Here is a 17,758-nt window from a genome sequence, read left to right on the forward strand (position 1 = left end):
GCCTCTCCTATCCCCTTCAGTCCTGAGCATCTCTCCACCTTGCTCAGGATTTACCAATTACAGTTCATATCCTTGTGGAGAACTTGCAGCACCAAAGAGACTATGAGTTTTGAACAGGCTGAGTCATAGGCAAAAAGCATAGAAGTGACCGCTGCTAAACGATAATTTATTAAAGACTGTACTATCATTTCCTAAAACAATGGCACAGACAATGATTAAAAATCATAACAATAGCTTGGAGTTTTGAAGATCATTATTATAGTACATCTATAGACAATAACAAAGCAGATATGCAGTCTCTGAGAACTCTACAAGCAGGCCTGTGAAGTACAAGATTCATATCATACAGCTGTACAAATGTCCGAGAAAAATAGAAAATAAAATACAAAAGAAATCACCCAATATGCAGTCCTTGACTTTATTGACAGTGTTACAGTACATTATGTGCCAGGACTGGCTTGTTCCACCTTCCGTTTTCAGAGTGTAACAGTGCTCACTTGGCTGCAAACAGGAATGAAAAGAAGTCTCAAGTACAAACCCTAATCTTTGTCTCCCAACCTAAGAAATATGTTAAAAGGCAATGCAGTAATCATCTTTGCTCAGGACTTCTCCTTTTACAAGAAACAAATTGGACACGCCTTTTATCTAGTGCAAAAATATTTCCCATGGTGACATGAATTCACAGAATGACGGACAGTCATACTTATGCAAACCATCCTCTGCATGGCCAACAGCAAGCTCATGATCAAGAGAGATCCCTCCCCACCCAGCCTGTGTGAATGGACAGAGTTCTTTCTGATGAGCACATGCTGTATCTGCCCCAGACAGGCCATTGCATCAGGGTACATAGCAAGGAATCCTCAGCTACTCCATGGAAATAAATGCAGTTGAAATCTTGTAAATATTGAACCACCAACTCAAATCCACCCCCCGCGTTTGCTACATGTCAAAAACCTAATAATAGTACAGTGCTGAAGTTAAACACAACAGAGCAGCCATTGAATGTGTCATCACCACAGTGCTTGCTCCATGGGACAGAGGTGCTCAGAGTATGGCTCGTGGAATCTAGCAGCCTGCAAGAGCCCTCAGTTCACAGCGATTCGGCTGCACCAACTAGTGACAGCGTGCTCAGCGGTGGTCTGCTCCTGGTTAGCTGTCTCTGCAGCTCTCAGTTGGGCAAAGGCTTGGGCACAGGCTTGGGCACCCGGGCTCTTGACTGGCTTGTGCTGACTCTGCTCATGACAGCACCATCTTGGTCAGAGTTCACTCTAGCTGCAGCGTCTAAAAAACAAGCCACGTTTCTGAAGTTGACGCTGAGGTGCCCGCGTGTCACGTGGGAATGTACTGGCACTCTCGACACAAGAACCTCCTTTGGCAGTAAGGGGCACAACCGCGCTTTCCCAGCAGCCAAAAGCAGCGTTCTCCTCCCAGCACATTTGAGTGGTTTCTTTCATGGTTTGATTCTGAAGACATTTCATGTCTGCCAATTCCAGAGGATCAAATCACAGCGCTCCATCTCCACACCACCCAGCGTGCCCAGCCCAGACGGACAACCATTTTGTACAAAGCACAATTTGCATCTGAACTAAAAAGTGTGTGTCTCGTTCTCTAGGATGCCTTACCCAGCCACTAAAAATAAATAATTCACATCAGATTGGTGGACTTGTTTCCTGCACGCCCCGTGCACTATTGGAGCGAACACAGACTAACTGAAAAACTTTTTGTAATTAAGAAAAGAAAATGGTTGAACACTTGCACATATTGGCACAAGGAAAACGAGAGGGGGAATGTTCAGAGCTCAGTTCAGGTGCCTTCTTCCGTGGAGCGGGACTCAGATTTCAACTTTACAAACTCTCTGGCCACTTCATCATTGGTTCGTTGAGAAAGAATCCTCAGGACCGTGAGCCCCGTCTCGTCCATGTGAATCCTACGCCCTAGTGGGCACCAGCAAGCACAGCTTCCTTTGTCCGCTATATCTCTGAGCTGCATCACAGCTATCCCCAGGACCCGATCTTCCCGAGCAAAGCAGTAATCTTTCACACAGACTTGGAGCTCATAGGCATCTGGGCCGTCTTCATTCCCCAATATGCTGAAAATGACAGGCACAAATTACTCAAATTAAAGCAGGAAGCACACTGTCTCCTTAGATCCCCTTGCAACAAGGGAATCCTGTTAAAAATGTTATACAGACACATTTATTTAGTGAGAGTCATGGCAATTACATGGGGAACAACTCCCAGAGCTGTCACAACAGGAATGTGCCATCACCCTGGGCACATTTTAGGGCTCTGAGCCTGCCATAGAAACTTCACTTCCAAAGAAAATCTTCATCAAAGCAGAACACCATAAAGGTGTTTTACGAAGAAAACAAAAGGGGCCATTCTTTGTTTCTTTATGAGGGATTAAGACAACCTGACTTCCATTTTTCACCTTTTTGCTTGTTTTTCATATTAGAAATTCAGGTCCTGTTTAGCGTGGAGTACTCTATGATAACTGGAGAACTAGTAAAATGATGATGTCACAAGAGTCAAGAGAGCAAAATTTGAGCTACGGAGAGAAGGGATTTTTAGTCAGACTCTTTTAAACCATTGTTTTTGTTGAGACTCTCACAACTTGACATTTTGGAGAGAGGAGGCCCCTGTTCAGTGATGGTGAGAGCTTAGAATAGATATCCCAAAGACTCCCCCGCAGCAAGCCCCCCCAGCAAAACCAGAGATTTAACCTTCCTCATATTTTTAAGGTTAAAAAAAGGGCAGAATCCTCTTCGCCACATTTTGGAAAAACCCTTTTCCAGCCTTCCTTACAATCAAAGCAGCAAAAAAGTGACAAGCTCCATTTTTTCCCAAAATCTTTTGCAAGTGATATTTAACCTCTCTCATTCGGGCTACGGAGTTGAATGAGGACTAGTCTACTGCTCCGTTTGTAAGACCTTCAGAGGGCAGGGCGCTTTGTATTAATGAAATGCCAGTTGAGAAGTTCAATATTCAGTGTTTAGAACTGCTGCATTTCTAGCCATGGGAGAAGATGGTATCCTTGGAACAGGTTTAGAGGGCTGCTTCTCCCATGTGGCTAGTAAAGATGGAAACTAATGGGAAGACTTTTGCTATCACATGAGGAAATTTCAGCCTTAACTCTACCAACAAAAGCGATGACTCATTAAAATAAGGGATCCTCATAAAGCAGGCTGATGTGCAGCAACACACACAATACGCATGTCTGAAGGTAACGGACAGATGCTCTTTACATGAGTCATGAACTGTACACATCTGTCCCTGAAATCAGTGTTCCAGCAGCAGCCGCCGTTCAGCACTGTCATGATGAATTGGTTCCTCATGCCAAAATACTGGACCTAAGACGCACCTGCTGCTTCCGGTTACCTTACTGACACCAACAGGTCATTCTATTGCACGTAGCAGCGACGTGATCTGTGCTCTGCACGTGCTTCCCAAGGCAGACCCTCAGCCTCTCTTTCATACTCACAAGTGAAAGGTTTCGTTGTATTTGGGTGCCCAGTTGTTGCTCTTTGATTTGGTTGTGAACTTTCTTTTCTTGTCACTTTGATGAGGTCCAATCATAGTGACTTCAACAAACGGGCGGAACATGCCGGATGTTTGCCATTTCAGGTCATTGGCTGCCACAACTAGACAAGAGAGAGAAAATCAGAGGCTCCTCTGTAGAAAGGTTCATCTGTTCAAACTGCTCTAGGCAGATTTTAATGCTGAGCTATCCACAAAGATCACACAAAACAACTCCTCTGGTTAAAGGCTTCCCAGCTGATCTTATTTCACAGTTCAGAGGCTCTGATCTGAAAGAGATCAGTCCTGAACTCACATGGGGCTGGGATATATTATTTTACTGAACAAATTACATGGTTTTTATTCATGATTTAAAGTTCTGTGGAGGGAATTCCGTACTCAGGAAAGCAAGAGGCTGGTAATAGTTGCAATCGGCAGAAGGCAGGCAGCCAGCCAGTTTGAGGCACACAGCTCTGACAGTGCACCTTAATGCTGATCTGCAGCTCCCCATTGCCATTCCAAATGTGGGCAAGCCTCCCACTGAAGTGTCTATCTCCTTGAATTTAGCTGGGGAGAGCAGACACACTTGGGTCTCTTGATTTTTATAAACAAGACTATTCCCTTCTTACCGTCACTTCTCTAATTGGTGTAACACGGAGTCCTATGTGGGATGAGTTTGAGTCGTCACTCGGGGAAAAGAAAGTGCTCTGATACTATGGCTAGCGGCAAGCCACATGAGCTGCAGCTTCTGGCAAGGTTTTCTCTGCGACGGGTTCTCAGCCTTAGAGATCTTCCTCCAGACCCAGCCACCAGAGGCCAAATCTGTTAGCTCTCTAGACACACTGTAAAACTCACCTTTTCCCCCAGGCCTTTGTGCGGAGAGATGGTGGACATTTATGTGTAGGGAACCCCACTGTTACAGTGTGGGTTTTACTCTGTGGAATGGGGGCCTTAGAGAGACTTTTGTACATTTGAAGAAATAAAGAAAACAAATTAAAGGCAGCAAACATCGGCTCACGAGAAAGTAACCCGAATCGGCAGGTAGTGATCGATCTATTGAGAATCAATTTATCGTGTCTCGTCTAGACGCGATAAATCGATCCCCAAACACACTCCCCATCAACTCCAGAACTCCAGCTCACGAGAGGCGGAAGTGGAGTCGACGGGGGAGCGGCAGCGGTCGACTCGCCGCCGTCCTCACAGCCAGGTAAGTCGACCTAAAATACGCCGACTTCAGCTACGCGAATACTGTAGCTGAACTTACGTATCTTAGGTCAATACCACCCCCGCCCATGTAGGCCGGGGCTAAGAAGGAGCCATGGAGAGGGAGGAGGAAGAGGTAGCCCATTTGGTCATCAGGGATTTTTGGCTTAGTCCTGAACGTGGACAGACTTTGCTCTCTGGTGGCTCAGTGAATGGAATGGTTCCTTAACGAATGTTATTTTATGCCTTGCTGTGCACAGCACCACAGTATGGTGGGATATCTGCAGGCCTGATGAGAGCCATGTATTTGACTTGAGTGTGTTCCACAAAATTACTTTCAAAAAGGAGAGAACTGTGGATCACCAGGTGACTGGGTGAGCTTGGACACCACTGCCATCATGATGCTGTTTCTCTGGCTAGGCCAGATGGGAGCCCAGTTTTGTTCTTCGTTTAGTACAATTGTTAATTCTACCCACAGACGGGACAAAATCAGATACACTGATCTATGCCAGCCTACAGCACGGGCACTGCAGTCCACTAGTACCAGTTCATTCCTGCTGGGCAGAGGTTAGCACCCGCAATGCTTGAGCGGCTATATACAAAGCTTCCTGCTTTACTATACCTTTCACTGTGACCTTGTGTTCACCAGTTCCTGGGTGCGTATACAGGTCGATCTGTATGGACACTTCACCCACGGGATCATCCACACCAGAACCTGATGCAGAGATTGACAAATACCGAAAGATTAGTTTATTGGCACCCAGCTTCGGCTTATGCGCTCAGCAAGGCAATACCCCATTTGCAGTAAGTTACCCCATCTAACCAGCTTCCTTGCAGACCCTTCTAGTTTGATGTTAATTCAAAGGTCGATCCAACATCACATTTGTAGGCCAAACACACACCATATACATTACAACTTTTGGGAACAGATTATAAAAGTAATTATACTGCAAAGATTTCACACTACGAAGGATTAAAGCATGGTTTTTGAAGTGCCTTGAAAACCTACAATGGATCCCAACAGAGAGCATCTGCTCATGAGTTCCTACTAAGATACTGCACACATGCAGGCATTCCTGTGACCCGGGTCAAGCACCATTTTCCCTCCATGCAAACAGAACTAGTGAAAACAGAGGGGGGAAGGTTTGGAAACAAGGGATAAGGACATAGGATTAATACTAAATTTGCTCTGAGCCAAAGTACATGTCCAGTCTTCCAAACAGCGTTCTGTACCTCCACACTGGATAAAAGCTATGATTCCCACTGCCTCCATCCCCCAAGGAAGAGAGGAGTCCCTTCAGACCATTATGAGCCATATAAGACTATGAGGAAAGTTAAGAGTTCACAAGCTGCTTGGAAACTCTACTTTTTCAGTTAGCCAGTGAGTAGTTTCATAAAGGAAAAGGTAGCATGTTTTAATAGAACAGGCCCGGGGAAGGGACAGAGGTCAAATGAGCTTTAAAATTCTCATGCTATGTTGTGTTTGAGTGAAATTCAGGACAAAATTTGAAAGAGAGCACTGAAAAAAAAATTTGGTTCAATGCTCTAATGCAGTGTTTCTCAACCTGGGGGTCACAACCCCCAGGGGGGTTGCAAGAGGGATTATGGGGGGTTGCAAGCAGGGCTGGTGTTAGGGGTGGGAAGCAGGGCAACTTGCCTGGGGCCCCACTAAGCTAATTTACATGTTTCAGCCCTGAACCGGGCTGAAGTCCGAGCCCCCAAGCTTAAGGGAGGGGGGGTCACCATTTTTTTAAGTCCAAAGGGGGTCACCAGCACAAAAGGGTTGAGAAACACTGCTCTAATGTATGACTGAATTCACATGTCTGAAGGGTATTCTGTAGGCAGCAATCGCCCAGTCATTTTAAAAGAGGAGGATGTAAACAAATGTAGGCCATTTCCTGACGTGCGTACGGCACGGCCCAGGCAGTGAGTGCACAGGGACCAAGGCACCTTGACATACGTTCATGCATCTTGAACCGTAACCGATTTTTTGGGGAGTGCACCTGAAGGCTCTAATTTATTTATCATGCCCTGGGAGCACTAAACACTCGTTTAAGATATGAACAGGCTGAGTGGGTTTTCTTGAATGTATCTTCTCCCGATCAGCAGACCGTGCACTAGTAGAAAATGACTAAGTACAGAGAGGAAGGAACAGAATGTGAACACTCTATCAAGGTTGGGGGGGGTGTCTAATTTTAGCCCCTGCCTTGGTTTGTTGGCATGTATTGCTCCTTCACTCTCTTCCAGCATTGTTCTGATGAGTAGCCAGGTTACTGGCATTTTTATTGATATATCGATAAAAATGCCAGTAACCTGGCTTCTCTCTCTACATATATAGAAAAACCACAAAGATAACTGCCCTCCAGGCACTTCAGGGACTTTGTATATTTCAATGCCCTTCCTGCCCACAAAAACCGAGAGAATGTTCAGAGTACAGGAACTGAGTGACATGCATGACTCTGCTTTGGAAGAAACCCAAGGCACGGAGCTGTGCTGCAAGCTATCCAGTAACGAAGCTGGCATTTTTCAATGTTATGGCCCTTGTTTTGGGGAGCATGCACCGTGTTTTACCAAAATTACGTTGGGCCTGATCTGCATTGCATTTACCCCAGTGTAACCTGACAGACTCTGAAGGAGCCACTCCCTGACTTACACTGGTGAGAGCAGAATCTGGCCCATTAATTTTAAAGCTGATTCAGTTTGGGGCTTGTCTATCTTAACTCTGTTGCTTTTTATAAGAAGATCCTGCTTTCTTATCTGAAGTGCTCTTATACACAGAGGGCTGGGAATATCTGTAGATGGCAAATAGGCATAAACATTCTACACCATTTACTAATTTCTTGGTGGTGGTGACAATTAAAACTTGGGCATGGAAATCTTGCTAGATTTGTGATATGTGAGAGTGAGGGCTGTACACTGAGATCACAAGTGCAACATGTTACAGATACGTTTTCACTTAAAAAACAAAACCCAAAAGCTTTGGGCAACGTACAAAAATTGGAGAGCTGAAACCCAGCAAGATTCGAGTGAGTGGCAGGACTTCTAGCTCCCCCTCGAAGTCAAATACTTCCGCTGAGCCCTACCCTCGCGTATGTATGACACATTACCCCGTACCATGAAGAACCTGCCTCAGCAGCGTGAGCGTGCACATCTAGTAGTGACCACACAGCCATAGGTCGGGCATAGCAGAGGGTAAGGACAGCCTGTAGCATCTGGCAAAGACTGTTTATTAACCCTTTATTGTCAGAACAGAATGCACATTCCCGTGAATTAATCTCAAGCTCAAGCAGTCAGTCACACAGTCCGCGGCGCTGCTCTCTGTAGGGTGGAAGCAGTCCACAAGGGGTTAGGTTCTAGGGGGAGCTACAGGGAGGCAGGTCTCTGGAACGGGTTTCCAAAAGCAAGGGAAGTTTGCAGCTGGCTAATGTTGTTATGGTAACAGCATTAGTCTTGAACATACCCTTATCAGGAAGAACGTCCTCATTAGCGGTAAACCTAATACCTTTCCCATCATGCACTGAGTCATGAATTCAAAAGGCAAGGAGCAGGCAGGACAAAGAGAAAAGAGTGTGAATTACAATCCAGTCAGCGGTGACACTTAGACAAATACAACTCAAGGAAGTCAAATATTCTCGCTCTTAATAGACTAATATACCCTTCGCTCTGCTGCACCAACACAGGGTTGGAAAGCGATGCTGTTTGTACAAGCCAGGGAGTCCGTTTGGGTTAGCATTGCGAGGGCATGAATCTTGCTGCTGGGAGAAGTACACTGAGAGCTCTGATCCTCAAACGTTCTAGCTTGGAAGTCTGATAGCTTTGTGCTCTCGAAGCCCTTGCAGTCAGAGGGGGCTGGAGTGCCTCAGCGGCTGCCATGCACGGCCGTTCGGTGGTGCAGCAGGGGCAGCAGACGCCTCACTCACAGAGTTACAGGAGCACAGCACTGACTTTTTTCAGCCATTCCCTACTACAAGCCTATGGGAGGCCTGAAGAACGTGAGAGGAAACCCCAGCTGGAGAGAACTCTGTGAAGCAGGAATCAGCCCTAAACACCGGTGCTGTTCCCCCTGCCCCCCAGATGCATGCCCAAGTTCTCCAAATCATTCTATAGTCGGGGGCTATTCAGATATGTTTGCAAGGTCCAATCCCAGCACAGGGCCCGGAACTGAACTGTAGCCAAAGAGGACTCAGTTCACAGCTTCTTCAATGCTGCTACGAAAAATCGGTCACCAGAAGGCCTGGTTCAAACCCTCCCCCAAAGTCCTCAAGGGCTCCCCACCTGGAGAACTCTCTAGGGTACAGTATACAGCAATATGGGGACTGCCAGACTGAATTAGCCCAGTGCTCCACCTAGTCCAGAGTCCCATCTCCAACAGTGCTTCAGAGAAGTGACCTCACAGCCACCAGTTATGGGATAACTTCACTGAGAGAAAGTTTCCTCCTAACCCCCCTCCGTAGTGCATTTAGCTTGTGTTCTGAAGCTGGTGGTTTATATCCCTCTCAAGCCCCTTTCAAAACAATATTTCCTGTAACCGCTCTGGACATTTTTGTTATCTACACAAATATCTAATCTTTTTTTCAATCCTGTTACACACATGGCCTCAATATCTTGTGGCAGCGAATTCCACAGGCTAAAACTGCACTGTGTGAAATAGTATTTTCTTACATCAGTTTTGAATTTGCCACTTTTCCGTTTAGTTGAATGTCCCTTTCCTCTTGTATTAACACCACATCAGTGCAGCCAGAACATTGCAGGTCAGCATAACTGAGTGTGGTATGACCATGCGGAACGTTATCCCACAGCCTGGAATATCCAGACAATGTGCAGGGCATAAGACCTAGTTAAGTCTACTGCTTTCATGTGGCACGGATGAGGGCATCAGTAGTGAAAAGCTATGCTAAAGTAGACAAAATGCAAAATCAGAAGGATTTAGGAGCTTGGTTCATTTTTAGGGTTGAAAACCCTCCAGGATTGTCCGGGAGTCTCCAGGGATTAAACATTATGTCATGTGAGGAAACCTCCAGGAATATGTCCAGCCAAAACTTGCAGCTACGTTATACATCTTGTTGGACTGGGAAGTGCTTTGCTCTGACAGAGCCACAAAACTGACTCTACCATAAGTATGGGTACCTAATAACAAGATGGGTCCCTTCTCATTTCCCTCACTCCAGCATCTGGAGGATTTTGTTCACTGGAGTTCATCGTGGAAGGCATCTTGTGCTTACTCTGTCTGGCCACCAGATGTCAACGTTGCTTTGCAAAGATACAGCTTCAGGGGGTGGGGGGGTGAGAAAGCCTGGATTTGTGCTGGACATGGCCCACCTTGATTACCATGCACATTGTAGGGAGAGTGGTCACTTTGGATGAGCTATTACCAGCAGGAGAGTGAGTTTGTGTGTGTGGTTTTTGAAGGGGGGTGAGGGAACCTGGATTTGTGCAGGAAATGGCCCACCTTGATTATCATGCACATTGTGTAGAGAGTTGTCACTTTGGATGGGCTATTACCAGCAGGAGAGTGAGTTTGTGTGTGTGTGGGGGGGGGGGGGTGGAGGGTGAGAAAACCTGGATTTGTGCTGGAAATGGCCCAACTTGATGATCACTTTAGATAAGCTATTACCAGTAGGAGAGTGGGGTGGGAGGAGGTATTGTTTCGTGGTCTCTGTGTGTATATAAAGTCTGCTGCAGTTTCCACGGTATGCATCCGTGGAAGTGAGCTGTAGCTCACGAAAGCTCATGCTGAAATAAATTGGTTAGTCTCTAAGGTGCCACAAGTCCTCCTTTTCTTTTTGCGAATACAGACTAACACGGCTGTTACTCTGAAAGCTTCAGGAGTGTTTTCCTTGTTGATGATAGTAGCATGATCCTTTAGGTAACTTTGAAACATTTACATGCATTGTGTTTCTAGATCAGTGGTTCTCATCCGGGGTACGTGTATCCCTGGGAGTATGGAGAGGCCTTCCCGGGGTACATCAAATCATCTAGATATTGGTCTAGTTTTACAACAGGCTACGTAAAAAAACACTAGTGAAGTCAGTACAAACTAAAATTTCATACAATGACTTGGAGTACTTGTGGCACCTTAGAGACTAATTTCAGAGTAGCAGCCGTGTTAGTCTGTATTTGCAAAAAGAAAAGGAGGACTTGTGGCACCTTAGAGACGAACCAATTTATTTGAGCATAAGCTTTCGTGAGCTACAGCTCACTTTATCAGATGCATTCATTTTGTGTGAATACAGACTAACACGGTGGCTACTCTGAAACCATACAATGACTTGGTTAGACTGCTCTCTATGCGATACACGGAAATGTAAGTACAATATTTATATTCCAATTGATTTATTTTGTAATTATATGGTAAAATGAGAAAGTCAGCAATTTTTCATGAATAGTGGGCTGTGACACTTTTCTATTTTTATGTCTGATTTTGTAAGCAAGTAGTCTTTAAGTGAGGTGAAACTTGAGGGTACGCAAGGCAAATCAGACTCCTGAAAGGGATACAGTAGTCTGGAATGGTTGAGAGCCACTGTTCTAGATCTCAAAAGAAAGGGTGTTTGTTGTAAGTTTGTGCGTTTCAGTCCCACAGAACGCTGCCTGAAGGACACTTTATTTGACTTTAAAAGGATTCTTGTTTCTGCCTCTTTGCCATCAACTTCTCCAAGCAGAGAGAGGCGGATACTCTAAAATTCAGATTTTGACTAGCCCCTTCCATACAGCAGCGAACAAGATGTTTTAGAAGAGCTTCTTCCACTTCTCCATTCCAGTCCCACACTTGGTAGCAGAGTCGCGCTGGCAGAGTCAGGGCAGCATGAGAGCACAGATGTTATGATTTGGGGGACCCCAGGCTGCTGGAGGACTGGTGCATGCAGGGAGGACTGGACTATTAGCGGTGAGACTGCAAGGGACCCCCCCAGAGTTTCTTGCATTGTTTGTGCTTTGGGACAGCTTGCAGCGTGGGGACTGTATGGAGATCCCAGGCAGGTCTGACTCTCACGGCTTTAGCTGTCACTTTCTTTTAACAGCAACATTGGAATGAGAGGTCCCACCCCACAGACTGCATTTAAATCAGGGTATAACCTGAAATCTTAGGTTATAACCTTAAGATATTATCTTAGCCTAGGCTTAGTTACGTTGGTTTTCATGTGCTTCTCCAGGGATGAGCAAGAATCACAAAACCACACAGGTGGCCAATGAACGTCCTCTGGCTATGGACTGATACTATTCTGTGCAGAAACGAGGAGACCACTGCTTCTGAACAGCTGTGAGATCCACAGCAACAAATCATTAGCCACATTAGTATTGGGGGGCAATGTGGCAGTGTTACCCTGGCTTCCACAGAACTCTCGGGGGCCATCACAGCAGCGTAGTAAATAACTTGTCCTACTGCTGCGTCTTTCCCTCCAGCAATGAAGATACGTAATAATCTAGACAAAAAGAACAGGAGGACTTGTGGCACCTTAGAGACTAACCAATTTATTTGAGCATGAGCTTTCCTGAGCTACAGCTCACGAAAGCTCATGCTCAAATAAATTGGTTAGTCTCTAAGGTGCCACAAGTACTCCTTTTCTTTTTCCTCCAAAAACAGTACAATTCCCTGTACAATAACTCCAAATCACTTCCCCCCAATCACTTACCAACATTCATGCCAGGAGCTTGGCTGTGAAATTAGCGTCAGGCAAGAAAACCTCCAAGAGTTAAATTTGCACATATTTCTGTTCCTTCAAGATGTAAATGTTGAGCAGGAAAACCCCAGCAAATAGAAGCTCTGAAACTGTCATGTTTCCAGGAGTGTGACTGCCAAAGACGCTGCAAACCAGTAGTGCAAGCCATGGCAATTAACATCACACTGGAGAGCTTTAGTCAACCCACCTGATGACAAAAGAGAGCCTTACCCTGAGCTGTCTGTGTCTGGACAAAGGTTTTGATGAGAGTGTCCGTGGTCTGAGTGTAGAGGGACAGCGCATAGCGGAGTGACTGCAGGTCTGGGCTCTTCTCCAAGAAGGTTTTCTTTAGGCCATTCCCACCAGCATGGAAATATTGCTAAGAGCAAAGAGCAAAAGCAACAACGTAAAAGGGAAACCGCCACCAGCAGCTGCTGGCAGCCCCTCCGAAAGCAGAGGGAGCGGAAACCTTTGTGAAGCCTTTTTTGCAGCAGTGGCTGATTCCTCACCCCAACAGCTCTCCCATCCCTGTCAGACCCTGACTCTGCAAGCACACACAACCCTTAAATATGCTGGCTCCATCGTACTATTGACCTGAGTGCCATGTAGGTGTTGAACTAGGCACCTCTTCAGAAGTGGGTTTATGCAACATACTTGGTAGCCCTGAGTCATTCTGGTGCCTTATTGCTGATCATTCACTGAGCTATGTGCCAGGTACTATCCATTCCAGAACAGCGTCCGGGGAGTGTCACTCACTTTGATAGTATCCAGAGCCAGGTCCAGAACCGCACACTGCTTTGGAGTGAGACTTCTAGTTTCTTCCCTCACCATGTGATCCTGAAAAGAACCATCAGATCAAACATTAATATACTTCTAGCGGCAAAGGCCCCAGTAAAGCTAGGTGCACTGGATTCACACAGGGCTCTCTGGCTGGGGCACTGATACAGCTATGTAAGAAAGAGTGATAGGGTCCCTTTCAGAATCATCCTTTGAGGCGACTGATAAAAAAAAAGTTTCCTCAAGTTCTGTTGTGTGCACAAGAGGGAAGGAGGTAAACACTCCGTGGTGACAGACTGCATTTTAATCCAAGCTTGTACTTTGCAACCCTGTTTCATGAAAAGCCCCAAATGACAAATCTGCTGGTCACTCATGAATTATGCAGCTCGCCCCAAAACTGCTACTAACAGAACCTTCAAACCACAGACCACAGTGACATGTTCTGTGTGTCTCACAACTTGGACAGAAAAACTGCTTGAGAGATTTTTTTGGGAAAAAATTTATTGGTCCTACTGTATTTTTCATACCCCTCCATGCATACAGGCTGATTGCCTTGGTGCCGAGTGAAACAGTACAGATCCAAGGAAGAAGAGTAATACCGTCTATAAACTTCTAAAAATTAGCTAAAATACAGAAACCTTGGGACCTACCACAACTAAAAATCAGTGCTGTGTATCCCCCTAGAAATCTTCCTTTTCTAATTGTCCATCTGTTAGAATATACTGTTAACAGAATTCAGAGTAACAGCCGTGTTAGTCTGTATTCGCAAAAAGAAAAGGAGTACTTGTGGCACCTTAGAGACTAACCAATTTATTTGAGCATAAGCTTTCGTGAGCTACATGAAGAAAGCTTATGCTCAAATAAATTGGTTAGTCTCTAAGGTGCCATAAGTACTCCTTTTCTTTTTGTTAACAGAATATATTTTTAGTTCTTAAGTGTCATGAGACAATCAACCCGCAGACCTGTCACCAGGCCAAGCATTATCTCTTTGCAGGCTGGGCCTCAAGCCAGTGTAAGTTTGGAGGGTAAATTCTACATTCTGGGGGGTGCATATTGGTGAAGGAGAGTTTCTCCAGCAGGTGGGTTGGCCATTTGAGCTGCTGAGAGGTTTAGAATTTTAGTAGCAGCAGCATTCGTGGTCAGTATGTAGGGGAAGCAGTCAATGCAATTTATTACACACAATATCACCACTACGCATTTCGTGAATGTACTGGGGTCTATCAAAACCCAGACATTTTTCCACTGGGAATGCTGACTGCTGCATTACACCTTTCAGGGAGACACGCCTGCCTGGCCATTTGCACCTTTCATAGCAAACAGAGTCATGATGTAGCTACCCGTTCCTGTCTTGTATTTCTAACACTTGCCACGGGAGCCCCGTCAATCTTCATAATGACCAAAGATAGGTACATTTCATGTTCTCTTACTGCCAGGTGCTGGTTCCAAAGGCTGGCCTGGCTGATGTTCCATTTGTTATCTGGTTGAGCCTGGCTCCGCCTTTAGTTAAATATAGACTGGGGCCCCTTGACCTTTGCGAAGTAATATGTTCAGCCCTCACGCTGAACATGTGCACGCAGCTGGCCTAGATTCATGTGGCCCAGATTTTCAAACAAAGTTAGGCTCCTACGTCCATACAGAACATAAGAAGGGCCAGACTGGGTCAGACCAAAGGTCTATCTAGCCCAGTATCCTGTCTTCCAACAGTGGCCACTGTCAGATGCCCCAGAGGGAATGAACAGAACAGGGAATCATCAAGTGATCCATCCCCTCTCGCCCATTCCCAGCTTTTGGCAAATTGAGGTTAGAGACACCATCCCTGCCCATCCTGGCTAATAGTCATTGATGGACCTAAGTAACCTGTATTTCAAGAGTGCTGGTGCCCAGTGGCTATTGGGCTATTTCAAGAGTGCTGGTGCCCAGTGGAGCTATTGGGTGCTCCATGCTTTGGGGAAGAAAATAAAAAAAAATCAGCCCACTTTGTCAGGTCTTTTAGTATAAATGGAAGGAGCCAAAACTTTAGACCTCTGAATTGAAAATCTCTGCCTGCATGCCGAGTTCCAGGGTAGGGCAGGTGCTTCTGGTTTAGGATTCACACAGTTATTGGTTTGCCATTCAGCAGGTTCTAATTCTCTTCCTTGCTGCATCCCAGAGCAGCACCAATGTGTGGAGCTACCCAGTGAGACCACAGCAGTCTCTTTTCTCCCGGCAATGGCCAGTGTTGCACAGCATCCCTTCTGCTGCGGAAGCAGGAGTTCTCCTTCGGTTTCTCTTATGAGCTGTGAGTAACTCAGTTGAAGCTAGTGCTGTTTCACATTCCTGTACACAGAGGGCAAAGCATTCTCTTTCAGTCAGTCTCAGAATAAACATCTCATTCATCTAGAGCACCCGGCTACCCTATCCTGGGACTGGGCTTGTTTAATCAAGGTAGCTGTATTTCCAGGACATAGAGCAGCTCTCTCATCTGGTGCTAAGTCCTGTTGAAATGTCTCCTATGTCCCTGTCTGCAAGTTGGGAGATTCCCTACCTTTTGAGCCCATATTAGGAGATCAGCCTTTCTTTCTCCTAAACCATGGAAACTCTTATTCTTCTCTGACGTTTGAGCTGCTACTGAGACAGACCTTGGTCTATGTTACCATTTGGGGAGTAACATGTGTTTGCTCCCAGATGGAGTTCTTCAGGGTAAGCTCTACTTAACAGTGTGACGTGGATTTATCAGCCCAAGAGCTTCACCGCAACATCTGCAGTCAAAGAGCTGCCTATGATCTTCATCTCCCGCATACGAAGCTTATTTTCATCAGCCATCACCGCTTCCATAACAGAGTGCAAGAGGTGTGGCTTTGCAAGCCAGGAGCACTTTGCAAACACAATAAAAAGATTTCAAGTGAGAACACAATTTCACTGTCTGCCAGCACGGCTGCGATCAGCACGTGAAAGAGCCAGCTGCATTGTTCCTTGCTTCAGACAGCAGCATCAGCAACAAAGATCTGGAGTCAGAACTAAGCTGGCCATTCTGGGACAATGGGAGGCAGAGCAACCTGCAAGCGCCCTGCTCCATGGATGCTATATATGGGCTCAAACACAGAGAGCAGGAAAAACTTGTTTCCATTCAGCAAACCGAGCAGATGACATTTAGAAGATACCTGGGAATCAAGTATGCATATTACCAAGGTGCCATTTCCACAGTCACTTTTCAGACCATGAAATTACTCTAAAACACATGGTGAACTGATTCATGATCAGGACAAGAGACCATGCTTGTCCAGTTTGCCAGCTTGAGTTTTTCAGCCGAGTTACTAGACACCCCTGGGCTCTCTTTACACTTTCCTTTTTGTATTAAAAATGCAAGGAGTGGGTTGGATCTCCTATGCACCCTGTCAAGTGGCAGAGAAGCCAAGGTGGCTCAGCATGGCCTTTCACTCGTGCTCTCTCTTTTAGTCTTATATATAGTGATTACAGCTACTCAGGCCTGCAGAACCGACACCCCTTTGGAATCTTTGCTCTTCGGACAAAGCTCATGTGGATGCAGTGTTCTATCTATCTATTAGAAAAAAGGGTTACCTACCTCTAGTAACTGTTGTTCTTCAAGATGTGTTGTTCATTTCCATTCCAATAGGCATGCACACGTGCTGCACGCATGATTGTCGGACGGTTTTTCCCCTAGTCTGGTCGGCTGCGGAGACCCCTGGAGTGGCACCTTTATGGTGGTGTATATAGGTTCCTGCTGATCCGCCGCCTTGCCGGATACTCCGACAGAGGGGAGGCGGGCGGGATTTGGGATGGACATGAGCAACACATCTCGAAGACCAACAGTTACAAGAGGTAGGTAGCCTTTTTTCTTCTTCGAGCGATTGCTCATGTGCATTCCAATAGGTGACTTCCAAGCAGTTTCCCTGGGGGAGGGGTCGGAATTCACCTGGTTGCCGAGTGCGGCACTGCCCTGCCAAAGGCTGCATTGTCCCTCGCCTATTGGGTGATGGCGTAGTGTGACGTGAAGGTGTGGACGGAAGACCGCATTGCTGCCTTACATATGTCCTGGAGAGGGACCTGTGCCAGGAATGCTGCGGACAACACCTACGCTCTCGAGGCGTGCGCTGTGAGCAGAGGGGCTGGAATGTTAGCCAGGTCACAGCAAGTCCTGATACAGGACGTGATCCATGATGAAATGCGCTGGGATGAGATCAGGAGCCCCCTCATCCTTTCTGCAATTGCAATAAAGAGCTGTGGTGACTTACGAAATGGCTTTGTGCGCTCAATGTAGAATGCTAGGGCACATGTCCCTAATGTCCAGGGAATGGAGCATGAGCTTCCTGTTACTGGCATGGGGCTTAGGGAAGAACACAGGCAAAAAACGTGTCTTGGTTCACATGAAACTGGGAGACTACCTTTGGCAGAAACGCAGGGTGAGGGCGTAACTGCACCTTGTCTTTATAAAAGACTTACGGGGGTCTTGGAAGTCAGCGCTCTGAGCTCGGATACCCTTCTAGCTGAGGTAATGGCCATGAGAAAGGCCACCTTCCAGGAAAGGTAGGACAGAGGGCAGGTTGCCATGGGCTCAAAAGGGGGCCGCATGAGAGCGGACAGGACCAGGTTGAGGTCCCACCGGGGAAC

At 46.2% G+C, this 17,758-nt stretch overlaps 1 protein-coding gene across 6 annotated transcripts in view; it reads right to left on the reverse strand.

The window, feature by feature from the left end:
* Positions 1–404: 404 nt before the first annotated feature.
* The window catches only part of UNC13B (unc-13 homolog B), a gene marked incomplete at its 5' end in the record, with an annotated part of 380,494 nt that continues 363,140 nt past the window's right edge, over positions 405–17,758 (reverse strand). For 3 of the 6 annotated variants that reach the window (XM_084628798.1, XM_084628796.1, XM_084628799.1), the window contains 6 exons: positions 405–2,089; positions 3,481–3,640; positions 5,341–5,433; positions 8,179–8,235; positions 12,605–12,752; positions 13,130–13,210. In XM_084628798.1, the coding sequence (XP_084484924.1) occupies positions 1,804–2,089; positions 3,481–3,640; positions 5,341–5,433; positions 8,179–8,235; positions 12,605–12,752; positions 13,130–13,210 (825 nt within the window). In that variant the 3' untranslated portion in view covers positions 405–1,803. The remainder of the gene's footprint in view (positions 2,090–3,480; positions 3,641–5,340; positions 5,434–8,178; positions 8,236–12,604; positions 12,753–13,129; positions 13,211–17,758) is intronic. The other 3 variants (XM_084628800.1, XM_084628797.1, XM_084628795.1) reach the window with 1 other exon arrangement.

The sequence above is a fragment of the Lepidochelys olivacea genome, assembly GCF_965140295.1.
Source record: "Lepidochelys olivacea isolate rLepOli2 genome assembly, chromosome: 5".
NCBI classification, from domain to species: domain Eukaryota; kingdom Metazoa; phylum Chordata; order Testudines; family Cheloniidae; genus Lepidochelys; species Lepidochelys olivacea.